The 16,844-nt window shown below is 40.0% G+C and overlaps 1 protein-coding gene across 2 annotated transcripts in view; it reads right to left on the reverse strand.

The window, feature by feature from the left end:
- Positions 1 to 16,844, reverse strand: part of RIOK3 (RIO kinase 3) — a 32,982-nt gene extending 16,138 nt beyond the window's left edge. For both annotated transcript variants that reach the window (XR_013831186.1, XM_079941724.1), the window contains exons 1-7: positions 16,630 to 16,844; positions 8,860 to 8,975; positions 8,096 to 8,241; positions 7,895 to 8,002; positions 7,599 to 7,708; positions 5,782 to 5,925; positions 4,978 to 5,105 (exon numbers count right to left, since the gene is read on the reverse strand). Coding sequence is in view for 1 of the 2 variants with exons in the window: in XM_079941724.1 (XP_079797850.1) it covers positions 4,978 to 5,105; positions 5,782 to 5,925; positions 7,599 to 7,708; positions 7,895 to 8,002; positions 8,096 to 8,241; positions 8,860 to 8,975; positions 16,630 to 16,692 (815 nt within the window). In the remaining variant the exon portion in view is untranslated. The remainder of the gene's footprint in view (positions 1 to 4,977; positions 5,106 to 5,781; positions 5,926 to 7,598; positions 7,709 to 7,894; positions 8,003 to 8,095; positions 8,242 to 8,859; positions 8,976 to 16,629) is intronic.

Below are 16,844 nucleotides of genomic sequence, written 5' to 3' on the forward strand. Positions count from 1 at the left end.
TTTACCTTTGAACCTCTGAAGGGATGTTAGTCTGGAAAAGAAAGGAACTATATCTAGAGCACAGAATCTGACTCAAACTCCCAATCCCCTCCTTCTGGGACCATATTTTCCCAGCAGACTCCTCCTCCTCCAGGTAGCCTCAGAAGGCTACAGTACAAACTCTAACTGGTTCTAAGTAACGCCCTCTCTTCCTAACTGCCTTCTCTACCTAAGAAGTGTGACAGCTCCATGACTTTAGATATCATCTAAATACAGATAACTGCTACATTTCTATCCTTAGTCTTGACTTTCTCCAGAAGTTCAGGCCCATTTATCTCATCCCTACTTGACTTCAGTTGGATGTCGAGAAGGCATCTCAAACATATCATGCCCAAAACAGAATTCCTGATAACTGTACCCTAAACCTGCCTATCCCCAGTCTCTCACCTCAGTAAATGGTACCACCCAGCTGCTCTAGCCAAGAATCTATCCTCTCACACCACACATCCAATCCAACAGCACAGACTGTCCACTCTCACCTTCGACACACACCTCACCTTGGAAACCTTCATCAGAGGTTCCCCTGTCCTACAGATAAAAAGCAGTCAACCAGTCACTATGACATCACCCTATTTTATCTATTTGCGTAGCACATATCTGATAGTCCTGGAAGGGGACTGAAGGGAGGGGTGGGGAGGAAGCACATTCTGTGAGAGCAGAGCAGGGACCGTCCTTGTACCATACATTGCTGTAGCCCCAGCACCTAGAAGAGCCTGGAACACGGAAGTTGCACAAATACTTGGTGAATGAATGAACCAATTTTCAGGGAGACAGCCTAGAGATCCTTTAAAAGGAAGAAATTCCCAATAATTTAAAGATGTTATAATAAACGTCTTTGGATTTTGAGATGGTAAGTTTCCTGTCACTGAAATAATTTAACCGTAGGTAGATGAGGCCCTATCAAAAACACCACTGGGGCTTCCCTGGTGGCGCAGTGGTTGAGAGTCCGCCTGCCGATGCAGGGGACACGGGTTCATGCCCCGGTCCAGGAAGATCCCACATGCCGCGGAGTGGCTGGGCCCGTGAGCCATGGCCGCTGGGCCTGTGTGTCTGGAGCCTGTGCTCCGCAACGGGAGAGGCCACAACAGTGAGAGGCCCGCGCACCACAAAAAAAAAAACAAAAACACCACTTAGGAGATCCCTAACTTGGAAGGTCTCTAGGATAAAATCTAATTTGTAAGATTAATCTCGTCATTCTCTTACTAAAAAAACTTCTGTGTTTCTCACTAAATTACACATCCCTCTGCCTAGCTTTTAAGGTCCTCCTTACCAATTTTTGGTTTGCTTACACAATTTTACATCTTATTACCTCTACATATATACCTTCTAATTTCCTCATTGACAAGTCTCATCGCCTAAATTTCAATCCTCCCATTTTCAGCACCCCTCCCCCACCCCACTTTTTTTTTTTTTTAAAAGAATTAAACTTTACAGATAAAGCTGAAGTTCCTTTTGATTATTTACCACCCCTGGTAGTTTCCGTCCCCATTCCAACTCTTTAGAGACAATCACAATCATGAATAGTACCCTTCTAGTCTTTTTAAAAAGATACACACACATACGTAAGTATCCACAAACATACATTTTAAAAAAAACATGTATGTTACATTCTGTATAACTAAAAATTTAAATAGATGGTATACTGTATATATTCTGTAACCAGCTTTTTGCACTCAGTACTGGGGGGTGGGGAGGGTTGTCTTTTTTTTTTTTTTTTTAAACCTATTTTTAAAATCCAGGTTGAGATCCAACTTCATCATGACCTCTTCCTTGAATGTGACTGGCAATGATCTTCTTCTGTTCTCTATTCCTATCCTGAGGTCTCACTTGTCTAACTGTGTACTCTATTATGTATTATCTTTAATGGACCATAACGGTTCTTACTGTAACATTCTCCTCTTGGCTATACCATAAGCTCTTTGACAACAGAAAACATGTTATACACTTATTCCCTGAAAAATCTAGAACATATTACTATTCAAATAACTGTTGATTACTTGGCCAACCTGAGACTGACAGAACCCAGAAGAGCTTTATGGCAGGCAGAACTTAAAATGCCCCCCAAGATCCCAGCCCCTGGTGTACAACCCTGTATAAGCCCCTCCCTTTGAGTGTGGGAGTGATAGCCACTCCCTTGAATAGCTTACATTATATGGCAAAGGTGATGGTATAGTCGTGCCCAGCATTACATTCCATTGTCTAAGACTCAGTCTCAGTAGACTGAAGGGAGAGAGTCTCCCGCTGGTTTTGAAGAAGTAACCTGCTGTATGAAAGGGCTACATGACCAGGACCTGCAGGGGCCTCTAGGAGCTGAGAGCAGCCCCTGGCTGACAGCCAACCAAAAAGTAGAGACCTCTGTCGTACAGCTGCAGGGAACTGAACTGTGCCAAGGGAATAGGAACCCATGTCCAGAAAGGAATGCAGCTCAGCTGACACATGGATTGCAGCCCTGGGAGAGCCTGAGCAGAGAACCCAGCTAAGCCGCGCCTGCCCGAACTTCTGATCAACAGGAACCATGAGATAATAAATAGGTGTTGTTTTAAGTTGCTAAATCTGTGGTAATTTGTTATGTAGCAGAGAAAACTAACATACACTTTAAAAAATATTTACTCTCAGTTGCTGAAAACCGAATGCTCTCTAGCTTTGCTAATTTACAAATGCCAAAGTACAGATTGCAATACCAATTCCACCAGAAGGAAAGGGAGCTCATTCATTATATCAAAGCATCATTAAGTAAAACAGAAAATGGAAAAGGCTAAACAAGGCAATTGACAAGAAAAAGAAACTTAAGAGGCCAATACACTCAAAAAAAAAAAAACTTAACCATAATTAAATGCACACCAAAATATTAAAAAGGTACTTTTCATCTTTCACACTGACAAAAAAAGTATTGTTTGATAAGACTAGGCACTGATGAGGATGAGGGAAACAGGCTCATACTGCTGGTGGTAGCATAAACTGGTTAACTTTCTCATAGGGCAATTTGGTAATACCTACTGACATTCAGAATGTATGCAACCTGAGGATGTGACTAGCTCGTAGAGAAAACTGCAACTGCCCTACCATTAAAATGTAAACACAAATTTGAGATTTCTGGTCTTTGGTGTGACATACAAGAAAAAAATTTTTCTTTAATTTTTAATAAATAAAAGAAATCAAGAAACATTGCTTGCTACAATAGCCAGCTCAGAGGCCCAAACAGTGAGCAAAATCTGATACTCTCCATTCAATAAGACCTTATACTATTTAACAGAAAGGGGAAAAAAATGCATGTAGTCTCTGCCCCAGAAATTTCAAATGTTAGGAATTTAGCTTAAGGATTTATTTGCAAAAGCACACCAAAGTATATGTACAAAGATATTCCTATATATTCACAAAGTAGAATGTTCTACTATAAAACTGGTATGATATAAACCAGCAATATAAAAGGATATAAGATATATTAACTGAAAAATGAAGATGCTGAATGCAGAATATAATTTCTTTTGTACAAACAAAATAAGAAATACATGCATAAAAATTTCTGGAAGGCTAGACTAAAAACTATTAATAGTGGTTGCCCTTAGAGGAAAAACCTGTGGGGCGACAGCTGGTAAGATGAAGGCTACCTTCATTTTAATCCTTTCTGTACAGTTTAATTTCTACCATGAGTAATCTTTCATTTTAAAATAATTTGTGCAATTAAGTTATGTTTGCCTGGTCTCAGGGAACGCTCAACTGAAATTTGGAAAGAGGGCAACAGAGCTTAAAGCCAGAAAAAAATAAATGTTTACTAAAATTAATATATACCAGTTATTATAAAACATGATTTCACTTACCCCCAACAAAATCCTACGAGGTAAGGGTCAGTTTTTAAATGACATTTAGTAAATTGCTCCATATCACGTTGCTTGAAAAATGTTGAGCCATTTTATCCTAAAATTCATTTTATCCCTTTCATTTCGGAACTTAGTATAATTCAATACATGATTATATGTATATGTCTCATTTAGAAAGGGAGACTAGTTAAATAATTAAGAAAAACAAAGACAAAGACTTGACCAATAATTGTTTGAATCCCCTTAAGTATAAAATAAATACCTTCTAAACCTAAAAAAACTAGAATAATCTGTAATCTATTTTAACATTTTTGTTTATAAATAATGTTCAGGTAAAGGAATAGCTGAGATAGTAAGCCTTACTGAACTAGTAAGACTTCAAAGCTAAGTAACCAGATGACTTCATATTCCTGGCTTAAGCACGTTCTCTCAACAGCATCCACGTTTAAAATTTTTTCTCTTCCTCATACCATCCTTTACTCAACTAAACCCTCATAACAAAAGTAAAATGGGTAAGCTCTAAAATGGCATATGATCTTTAAAGACATTTCTTTAAATAATGAAAGCATTATTAAAAGGGTAGGAATTGGTAACTGATCTAAGTATGGCCCTCCCAACCTGGTACCAAAGGGTCCCACAGTGGAAAGACGTGGGTTTTGAGTCAAACTCAGGTTCAGATTTTGCTATGCCACTTACAGCTGCCTGTATGTTATGGTATAATTACAATAACATGAAAAATAATATATTCATAGAAAAAAGACTGGAGGAGTCTACAACAAAATTATTAATGGTTATCTCTGGATGGCAGAATTGGGATGATTGTGGTTTTGTGTTTTTTTGGCTGCACCGCACAGCCTGCAGGATCTCAGATCCCTGACCAAGGATTGAACCTGGGCCACAGCAGTGAAAGATCTGAATACTAACCACTAGACCACCAGGGAACTCCCCTGGTTGTGTTTTTCTTTACACATCCCTATATTGCTGAGACCTCCTACAATAACACTTTAAAAATAACTGTTTGCCATGCAGAATGAACTTTGATTTTGTATAAATCCATTAATATCAGGGAGAAGGGGCTAAGCTTTTGTTGATATGATGGTATTGTAATTTGCTCATTTACCTCCCTCCGTATGCATGAAAGACAACAGATTCCTTTCCTGTACTAATACAGCCAGTGATTGTCTCCAACATTCCACAGTTGACCATTTTATACAGAAGTAAACGTGTCTTCGGATCAACTGCTTTTTCCTACAAAAGATAAAGCACTGTAAGTGAAAATAACTGGTAATCACAAAACATTTTCTGAGCCATTTCTAGTATCTAACATTCAAAATATATACTTTTTTTAACCTTTATTATTAATTTACCTAGGTGTATATACAACAGGCTCTTAAAAGAGTGCTGTCGAGATACAATTCATTTCTGTAACTCTAATGTCTTTGAAAGTGAATATCTAAAAGAACCATTAAAAATCAGACTCTAGTTTAGTCAAAATTTTATCTCCAAAGTTTAAACAGCTCTCCTAATGTACTTACCATTAGTTTGTTTTTCTAAAGTTTTAAAAATTATTCTCAGATATTATATACTATCTTTGTTAAGGTAAAACATTGTAGACTATTAAGTTATTATAAATATATCATGATAGGAAACAACTTTTCATATGCAATGTAAACTACACAGTCCAAATTAATTATGACCACTGAAATGTTAGTTTTGAATAAGTGATTAATAACCACTACATGAAATCTGAAAAGTCAAATGGCAAAGCTACTTGGGTTTTATTTACATCTTTGATTTGAAAAGTCAATCTCATGAAAAAAACATCAAACATGAAGTTTTATCTTGTTTTTTCTCTGAACATGAAGTTTTCTAATATGAATCTTTCCACTAAAAAAACAGAAACAAAAACGTTAAGCATACTTACTGCAGTAGAATGCTCCTTTTTCTCATGGAGGCGGGCACTTCGACGTTCTTCTGAGTAGGCATGTTGTTTTAAAGCATTGAAAACATGGTTTGATAGTTTTAAATCCATTCCAATTCCATCTCCTACCTGAAACCCAGGTGCAAACTGCCAAAAAGAAGAAGAAAAATTAGCATCTGAGTACTTTAAAATGGGGAAGTGAAAACAAAAAACAATGAGAAAATCAGTTTTACATGGATTGGGTTTTCTACTCAATAGATGATAATGCTATGAAAGCAGAACCCACAGGTATTACAGAGGAAAAAGCAAAATAACTCACTGGTAAGCCCAACAGAAAGGGAAACAAGGCTTTTTAAGAAACTGTATCCCAAAGGAAGGGAAGGTTTATTTTTATTTTTTATGTTTTTTTTTTTGCAGTACGCGGGCCTCTCACTGTTGTGGCCTCTCCCATTGCGGAGCACAGGCTCCGGACGCGCAGGCTCAGCGGCCATGGCTCACGGGCCCAGTGGCTCCGCGGTATGTGGGATCTTCCCGGACCGGGGCACGAACCTGTGTCCCCTGCATCGGCAGGCGGACTCTCAACCACTGCGCTACCAGGGAAGCCCCGGGAAGGTTTATTATATGCATAGAAAACATCCAAACACATCTAAAAACTAAGGTATTTTAGCATATGCTTTGAACATATGCTAAAATACCTTATGCTTTTATATCAGACAAAGATACATTATATTTCGAAATCATACCAAATCTTACCCCAAAAAAAATTGTTTTTCATAGTCAATTATTTTTGAAGAGTGGGTTAAAATCACAAGCTATGCCCACACCGTGACAATTATGTCCAATACGGAAGCCACTAGCTACATGTGGATATTTAAATTTAAATTGATTAAAATAAAATTAAAAATTCAGTTCCTCAGTTGTACCACCCAAATTTCAAGTGCTCAATTGTCGAATATGGCTGCCATATTAGACAGCACTGACACAGAACATTTCTATTATCACAGAAGGTTCTACTGGACAGGGTTGTTCTAGAGTCAGATCTGGATTATTTCTAGAATATGTTTACTTAACAAGTATTTGTATTCTAGAGCCTAAATGTTTTATATTAACCACGATAATTACGAGGGAGGAAAAAAATGCCGTTTTTCTTTTTCTCCTTTTTTTTTTTTTTTGCGGTACGCGGGCCTCTCACTGTCGTGGCCTCTCCCGTTGCGGAGCACAGGCTCTGGACGCTCAGGCTCAGCGGCGATGGCTCACGGGCCCAGCCGCTCCGCGGCATGTGGGATCTTCCCGGACCCGGGCACGAACCTGTGTCCGCTGCATCGGCAGGCGGACTCTCAACCACTGTGCCACCAGGGAAGCCCTCTCCTATTTTTTAAAAATTACATTGTGTTTCTGATTTTGCAGGGGTAGTTCAGGCACAAGATAAAAAATTCAAAAATTATAACAGGGTATACAGTAGAAAGTATATTTATCTCCCGTTCTTAACCGCCAATCACCATTGTTATCTGTTTCTCAGGTATTTTATGGAAAATAAGATGCTGAAAAATAAATGTTACTTTCAGAAGAACCATTTCTTAATTTTAGAATCAATGTAAATCAAACTAGTTTTCTTAATATTGATGTAGGATTTTATTCTGAGGTACATTATATTCTCATTAGTGGCTCAGTTCCCACGGTGTTGCTATACTGTCATCTAAAATATCCTTAGAAAGGAGGAAGGATATTTTTAGAAATTTAAAGATACTGCATTTAGAATGCTATGTTTTTAACTTATTCTAATAAAACTTTTGATTCAGAGTAATACTTCTGTAACTTACATTTTCCATTCTGGCTGTATTCTTTCTCCCACATACTACTTCATCATGTTTGGTGGTAATGTCTTTTCCTTTTCCAATAAAACCCTTTTTGGGAGTAGGAACTGGTTTTGCTAAAGGCGATTAAGACAAGCCAAGTATGTAAAAATAGCAAAGACTAAATTGCTGCATTCACTATTATCTGAAAAAGATATTTGAATCTAATAGTAAATTACCAAATGAGATTCAAAGACAAATATAAAATACTTAGTCTTCCTACATCCCCATTCTATGCCCCCAGAAAATAAAAGCACTGATACCTGGTCTGTAGGGATCATCACGAGTATCCTGCCAGTCAACCTCATCTTCAGAGCTATCACTGTCTTCATAAGGATGTACTTTTCGATAATTTTCAAAGGAAATGGAAACTTAAAAGGCAAAAATGGTTGAAGATTTATTTAGGGGCACATTACAAGCATTTTCTACCACCCGATGGAGTTGACACAATAAGGTCATAGTACCTTTGCTATCTCCATTGAATTTTTTTTCTTCACGCCTAAGCTGTGCATCATATTCTCTGTCAAATTCCATCTGTAGCATCTGAGCCAGCATTAGGTCGCTGGAAGTGTCAATGTTTTCTCCAGTAATAAATGGTCCGTCAGCAACGCTATTCAAAATAAGGCAGTATAGACTAATATAATGTGCTTGTGTAAAGAGACGCTACCAGTTATGGGTGAGATGTGCCTTTTCAGTGTTAACTGTATTGAAGAAACAATGGAAAAGAACTTTACCAAACCCTTCACCCTCTTCTGCCCAGCTGCCCTCTGACCAATAGCAGGCACCTGTGAAAGCACCAACTAGGATTAGGAGAGCTTCAAGAGAAAGCTAAAGGGCCTATAATAAAAACCAAACAGACCCAAAATTCATTCGTTCTGTGTTCTGATCAAAGGAGAGCTAACATATATATGAAAAGATAAACAACAAACATTTGATCAAAACTGTACCCTACTTCATTATTTTTTAATCTATTTGATAATAGAGTTCAACTGTTGCAATGACTAAAACCCAGAGAAACAGAGTGGTTTGCCCAAGATAATACTGAACACTAGTAACAAAATTAGGACCAAAACCCATGTATCAGTGAACTCCCAAAACAGTGCTCTTTCTATTGCACTGCTTTTCTAAATGTATTTCTGAATCATTTGTCATGACAATCACTAATCAGATCCTAAGACTGTTATAACAAGCTGCTAGATAAAGTAGAGTCTCTATGAATTTTACTCACACAACTTCAGGAAAAGCGGCAGCTTCTTCTTCCAGCTGCAATTCTTTAGCCAACTGTTCACTCATTACATCAGACAAAGAACAAGATATTGTATTTTGAGGGGTAGCCCATGGACACTATAAAAAAAAAAGGCAATTCTATTCATAATAATGAACTTAAAGTACTTTCCAAACTTGGAAATAAGGTTATCTTTTGAGAATTAGACTATCTAAATCAACTCAAAAGGAATGCTTACCTTTTTTGCAGAAATCATCTTAAAAGGAAAAATATATCCCAGCTCAAATCTAATCAAAGATAAACCTAAACTACGACAGCCAAAAGCACTCTCCAGCCTGCTTGGTGGGTATGTCCTTACAGTTGAGGGGAAGCACAGGCTACTCTAGCATCACCAACTAGCCAATGAGTTCATGTAATGCCCCTTGTTCTGATTCCATGCTCACCAAGCAACCTTCTGCTTATAGTTTGGCTTCTGGGTAGATCCTCTTACAGGAACAGGCTATATACCAACTACCACAATTCAAAGCCCACTTAGAAGTTACACTTCCTTGTAATTTAAGCAGTAAGTCTTCTACATGTAAAAAGTGTGTGGCAGATCCTTTCAAGACACCTTGGAATATGCGAAAATAAAAACAGCAATAACAAACAATGAATCCTATATTTCTGAACTTTGGAAGCTGAGAAATAGATTCTTGAAACAATACTACTAGAGCAAAGTAATACTCTGTGAGACTCTTCTAGAGCAGCCAGCCACTCAGCCCTCCTCGATGGCATCACTATCTCAGCCCTCTTGAAATACGTACAAACCGTAGGTTTACTTCACAATTCCTAATTTTTGAGGGGGGCAGGCTTTACTTAGCAGCAGCAAATGATTCCATTTGATAGTCTAGTGATTAAGACCGTTAATACTGAATAAGATGTCTAAGTATCTCTTGAAGCTGCCCAGCTCTCTATCCCCTTTCCGGTATCATCTTCCCATCACTGGGCTACTGTAAGAGCCTCCTAACTCACCTTTCTGCTTGCTTCCATTCTCCACACCACAGCGTAATGGTTTTTCTAAAACGCAGATCTGATTGGTTCAGTTCCTTACTTAAAGCTCTTTATTGTTTTAATGTCTCCCACTGCCTTTAGGATAAAATCCAAACTCATTGCTTAACTATTACTGAGAGTCTAATTTAGAATATAGCATATAATGGTAAGTGTTTTGGCCACAAATTTGTTTAATCAAGTCTAGCCAGTACAGGCCCTCTAGTTGGTCTAAGGGCCTGCTGGAGTGACTCCCAGGGATAACTGGGCAACTTACCCTTGCTCAAGTTCCATAACGTTGAGGTTTAGGGATTTATTTGGTTCAAACTGTTAGGGTGAAGCACATAAGGGTGATAAATGATCATTATATTTATGCCTAAGTGAATCAGAATCAAGTTTTATCTAGTCTCACCCTGAGACTGGTGAGATGCCCCCAGCCCCCACCTATACTAGCCTATTGCAGAACTGTTCTGGCCTTGTATAAGGCCAGGCCTGGAAACAACAGGAAGGTTTCCTCATGGTGTGGTATGACTTCCACTGACTCAGATCTTGTCAGCAACTGAGCACTCTCCTGGTGAGGATTTTGAGGTCTGTAATCTTGAGAATATAGCTAATCTTTTGGCCACATGACTCTCCTGACTTGCTTCTGCATCTTCTAGGTAGAAGATAAAATGCTGCCTCTTACCTAGAAATGCTTGGTGTGATCAAAGTCCAGGTTCCAAAAGGCAAATAACTGTATTCTCTAGCTCAGAACTGTTAATCACATTTTGCAATGACTAACAGTAGCATAACAGGCACCACGGGGATACTCTCTATATTGGCTAAATACACCTAACTTACATAGATTAAGTGACACACTGGAGTAGTTGCAATATCATCCCCATTTCATAGATTCAGAAACTTGAGACACAGAAAAGTTTTTTAACCCAAGATAACACTGTTGATGGAAGTGCTGAGATTTGAACCAAGGCAGTAGGGCTTAAGAGTGTTTTGCTATACTGCTTCCCTAAACACCTTGTCCTGGGATGGGAGAAGCAAACTGCTGTACTGCCTGCAGTCTAAAATCCAAATTTCTCAGTAAGGAATGCCCTTCACAGCTTGACCTAATTTATCCTTCCAGTCTTGACTCTCACCTATCCTAGACTCTGGCAACACTAATTAAATGCTAAATATGGCATAGTTTCACCCTTCCACGCCTTTCACCCCTCACACATCCCCTTCTCTCTCAAAGGTTTTTCTTCCTTCTCTATTTCACCCAATTAAGTGTCAGCTCTTCCATAGGGTTATCTCAGTTTTATCAGACAAAATTAGATCCTTTCCTTTATCTTCCCATAACAGTATTAGATAGTTAAATGCATCAGCCACAACACAGCAAGAGCCCCTTGAAGGGCAAGGTCTTCTCATTCTCAGCGTCCAGTGTACAGCTTCAGACATAACGAGGCATTCAAGTATTTACTGAACAAGATGTGCCAAAAGGAAACCTGGAGATATCTCATGGAACTGCCAGGCTGTGCCTAGGCGGTAGAGGTCTGGTGCCTTTCTACACCCCTCCTATTGTAAAGTCCTTCTCTCCACCTTGCAGTCAGCTGCTTTGCTCACCCATTTCTTTTGTTTTGTTTTTGGCCGTGCCACCTGGCATATGGGATCTTAGTTCCCTGATCTGGGATGGAATCCGTGCCCCCTGCAGTGGAAGCTCAGAGTGTTAACCACTGGACCACCAGGGAAGTCCCTGCCCACCCACTTCTGATGCTTCTACTCTCTTGCCAGCAGTCAATCAATTCTAAGGTGTTAAAACACCAGCAGCAAATCTCTCGGAGAGGCAAAAATGAGAGGCAGTAACTGTGTTATTTTGTGGCAGAGATTTACCTACCCCCAAGATAGACTGAATCAGAAAGGGAAACATGCAGAGACCAAGAGGGTACCAAGAAACCCTAACTGCCCACTCCTACTGACCTTGCTCCTCGGAGCCTCAGACTCTAGAGCTGTACTTCCCTGCACCTCTGCTGACCGGCTCAGCTGGGCAACCTCACACTGAGACAATTTCCTTGGGTGGGATAAATAAGTAAAGACTTCCGAAAGTGTGCCAACTTCTATACTTTGAAATCAAATCCAAACTCTTCAAACCAGTAGCCAAAATCCCTCCATAAAATGTTCTGGGCTGGAGGGAGAGCTGCTGGGCAGGGACAGTCCTCCACAGGCACAAGCGGTTCACCACCCTGAGGGGGGCTTAGAAAAGGCACTGGGGGCTCCTCCCACAAATGGGCACCAGTGGGTGTATGGAGGGGAATCCTGTGTCGTCATCTTGCAACTCTTCAGTAAGTCAAACACTCCTTGTGAACAGAGAAACTCTGTCAAATGTTCAAATAATAATAAATCTAAGGAGATAAGAGTAAAAGGCCCTTCATCATCTTGCTCTATCCCAGCGATCCAACGTCCTTTCCCACTACTCCCTTGACCAGCATAAACTTCCCACTGCATCAAGATCTGATGGGAAACTCCACACAATCCTTTCCAGTTAGTTATTCTCCTTTAAATGACATCTATCAAGCCCATCACTAGCTCCCTGATTCCGGTTTGCTGAAGACCCCTCACCAACCTTGTTTTCCTCTCCTCTGGGAAACTGCCACCACTAAACTCAGCAACTTGGGGTCATCACAACCACCATTCTCCCACATCTGGCTGGCTGCAGACTAGTGGGAAATCATTCCCCCTTCCTTCTACTCCTAAAGATGCATCCCCACTGCCCATCCCACTTTTTTTTTTAAGGTTTTACTGCACACAACTATGGGGAAACGATCAAGTAAACTGAAAAAAAAAAAAGCAAACATGAAGGAGGCACATAATAAAAAAAATTCAGTCCTCAACTTGAAGCAAGTCAACAGAACCATAACCCCACAGAAAGGTCCCTTTTCTGCTCATGCATGCAGGTAGAAGACACAATCTAGGCAAAATATTTAAGTGGGTAATTCTACTTCTCAAAACAAGGATCTCTGCAAAACGTGATCTGGGTCTGTACAACAACACTAATCTTTTTTTTTTTAAACTTTCAATTTTAGAGTATTTTTAGATTTACAGAAAAATCACAAAGATTGTATCGAGAGTCCCCAGATACCCCATACCCAGCTTCCCCATATAAATACTGTACATTTGTCACAATTAATGAACCAAATCATTATTATTAACTAAAGTGCATACTTCATTCAGATTTCCTTAGTTTTCCCCTAACGTCCCTCTTCTATTCCAGGATACCTTCCAGGATACCATATAACATTTAGCTATCATGTCTCCTTAGGCTCCTCTTGGCTCTGAGTTTCTCAGACTTTGTTTTTGGCGACCTTGACAGTTTTTTTTTTGTTTTGTTTTTTGTTTTTGGGTTTTGTTTTGTTTTTTTTTGCGGTACGCGGGCCTCTCACCGCTGCGGAGCACAGGCTCCGGACGCGCAGGCCCAGCGGCCATGGCCCACGGACCCAGCCGCTCCGCGGCACGTGGGATCCTCCCGGACCGGGGCACGAACCCGTGTTCCCTGCATCGGCAGGCGGACTCCCAACCACTGCACCACCAGGGAAGCCCGCGACCTTGACAGTTTTGAGGAGTACCACTAATCCATTTGTTACAGCTCTTTCCAACACAGCTACATACTTCCTGACTTTTGCCTACAGTTTGTCAATTCTCCCTGCTTGGAATACTCCCTAAAATTCTTTGTTCATAACAGCAGTTTGGGATTTTGTAACTGGGGACCCCAAGTCCCTTTCAGGGTGTCTAAGAGGTCAAAATTATTCTCATAATAGTTCTAAGATAGTTTTTGTCTTTCCCATGCTCATTCTCTCAAGAGTGTGGAGTGAGGTTTTCCAGAGTCTGTATCAGATATGATGGCAGCACTCTGGTGGCTACTAGAATGTGTGCATGTGTATTCTTATGTTTTCTAAAATTTTCAAAGGTAGTAAGTAGGCTGAGGATATAAATGTGCATTTTAAACTATTATATGTAGGATGGATAAACAACAAGGTCCTACTGTGTATAGCACAGGGAATTATATTCAATAGCCCGTGATAAACCATAAAGGAAAAGAATATAAAAAAGAATGTATGTTGGGCTTCCCTGGTGGTGCAGTGGTTAAGAATCCACCTGCCAATGCAGGGAACATGGGTTCGAGCCCTGGTCCAGGAAGATCCCACATGCCGCGGAGCAACTAAGCCCGTGCACCACAACTACTGAGCCTGCGCTCTAGAGTCTATGAGCCACAACTACTGAGCCCGTGCACCACAACTACTGAAGCCCGCACACCTAGAGCCCGTGCTCTGCAACAAGAGAAGCCACCGCAATGAGAAGCCCACGCACCACAACGAAGAGTAGCCCCCACTCGCCACAACTAGAGAAAGCCCGCACGCAGCAACGAAGACCCAACACAGCCAAAAATAATAAAATAAATAAAATTTTTTTAAAAAGTATGTATATGTGTAACTAAGTCACTTTGCTGTACAGCTGAAATTAAACACAACAATTGTAAATCAACTACACTTCAATATTTTTTTAAATGTGCATTTTTAGAGATTAACTCAGTTTGTTCTTAGTGCGTCTACCGTGCTCTTATTACCCATCTTCAATTATGCCTGCTATAATCTACATATTTGTTAGGACAGACTTTCATCATATACTTCAACTAACACATATTGCAACAGATTGAAGAAAAAAGGAGCTATGAGAATCCAGCTGTTTTCTATTAAGTCAGACATTAAAGAGATTTACAAAAATACGAAACAATACTACTCTTCACTAATTTTTTGTTTTGGAAAATAGTTTTTTTTAAATATAAAAATGTTATTTATATTAACATAATCACTTAAACATTTTTTTCAATATCTCAGTTTTAATTTCTGATATGACAAATATCAATAGATATAACCAATATAAACAAAAATTCTTGGAGTCCTCAATGTTTTTTAAGAGTGTAAAGAAGTCCTGATGGAAAAGTTTTGAGAACTGCCAGCCTTTAATATTCTTTCCATTTTCCAAGACTTTCCTCAAACCTCTACCTCCTCCACAAAGGCTTCTATAATCACTTCAGTCTTTCAAGAGGTTAGAGAAGGAAATGATTAATACTTGTAGCATCTTTCTATTTGTTTTGCCTATGAAAATGCTGTCTTCTCAACAGAACAACAATAAACCCCAAGATGATTTTTTGTTGAACAGTGAAAATAAAATTTTATAGTTCTGATGATGTACACCTAAATGAAAATATGACTGATATCAAATATTTTATTACTGAATTCGTTTTGTAAGTTTGTTCTGAGGTTAGGTATTCTAAGCAACGTTTGTTTTATCTGACATTTTTACAAGCTTTACAGATGCTTACCTGGAGGAATTTAACACGTAAAGTATATATTTACTAGTATCTCTCTACTGATTTCATCCTTTTATGTCTACTGATCTTGGCCTTGTAAACAAAGCCTTGATAGAAAAAAATACGCAAAGTAACACATAGATGTAACCACATTTGCCAATGGAATATTTGATTCTCTCTACGGTTGTATGAGAACTTTTATAAAAATTTACCTAAAAGCTTTACCTAAAAGCTACTTATTTCCCCCACTTTCTGTTAAGACCTAGTCTGAAGATCTAGTAAGAGTCATGAGTGACCCTTTATATGGAACAAATGTTCTGTGTCAGCATGTAAAGAAGTGCATGAAATGGGTAAAGGTGGTCAAAAGGTAGAAACTTCCAGCTGCAAAATAAATAAGGCATGAGATGTCATGCACAGCATGGTGACTATAGTTAATAATCCTGTACTATATATTTGAAAGTTGCTAAGACAGTAAACCTTAAAAGTTCTCATCACAAGAAAAAAAATTGTAATCCTGTATGTTAACTAGACTTATTGTGGTGAGCATTTTGCAATAAATACACATATCGAATCATTATGCTGTACACCTTAAATATGTTGTTATATGTCCATTAAATCAAAAAAGAACCATTATGAAGTTAAAAAACCTTCACAACCTTAATTTGAGGAACACAAAATCGCAATTGACCCACTTTTGCTTTCAAGTAAACCCTCCATAAAGTAGCAAAAGAATCTTTTCAACCTTCTAATGAAAGTATCATGAAAAGCAGCAGCCTGAAACCAGAAACCAAATGTGAAATAAACATTTTAGGTGGCCATTACAGGGAAAAGCTTAAACGTTAAAACCCAGGTAAATGAGAACTTCATAACCGTCTCAACAGTATGTAAACACTTGAGAATCAGCCTGGAGCCGAGGGAGGGTGCGCCTGGATTTATCTTTTACTACTTCAAAAACAAGAAACTGCCCAAGTAGGATAACCACGCTTGCCAAGTTAAGGAAACAGCTTCCTAAACCACCTTTCTGTCGGGCTTTCTGTGTATAACTGGACTGATTCATGTGGCCGGTGAAAAACAAGTTCGTGCTTGTTTTCCGTCAAATGTCAGCACCTTTAAGTGAGTCCTGCCCAAATATTTGTTACAGAGGTTGAGAAACCAAGGTGTAGAACTAGACAGAGACTCCAAACCGCCCAGGGTGGACTTTGGTAGCCTGTGCCCCTTCCCTGCCTCTCCCACCCCGAGCCCCGCAGCCTCGCCGCCCGTCCCCCGTTCCGAGGTGGTCAGGGTCCCGCCCAGAACTTCCCGAATCGCCTGCGGAGCCTCTTCGGCGCCTGCCACCCTCTCCGGGCCCTCCGAGAGGACCAGCCCAGGCGACTGTGGCAGGTACGTCAGTCCCGACCGCCACTCACCTTGCTGGGTGCCCAGGCCGCTGCCGGCCCGGGCTCAGGGGATGCCACTCCGACCAGATCCATGTGGGGGAAGAAGTCAGCGACGAGAACAGAGCAGAAAGGTGGCAGGACCGGGAAGTAGCCTCCGCCGAGGAGACAGGCAGCGGGGTAGGGGCGACGGGGTGCTGGTGCCGGAGCTGAGATGACAGATGGCGGCTACAGCGGCGGCGGCGGCA

Source organism: Stenella coeruleoalba (assembly GCF_951394435.1).
Source record: "Stenella coeruleoalba genome assembly, chromosome: 14".
Taxonomy (NCBI): Eukaryota; Metazoa; Chordata; class Mammalia; order Artiodactyla; family Delphinidae; genus Stenella; species Stenella coeruleoalba.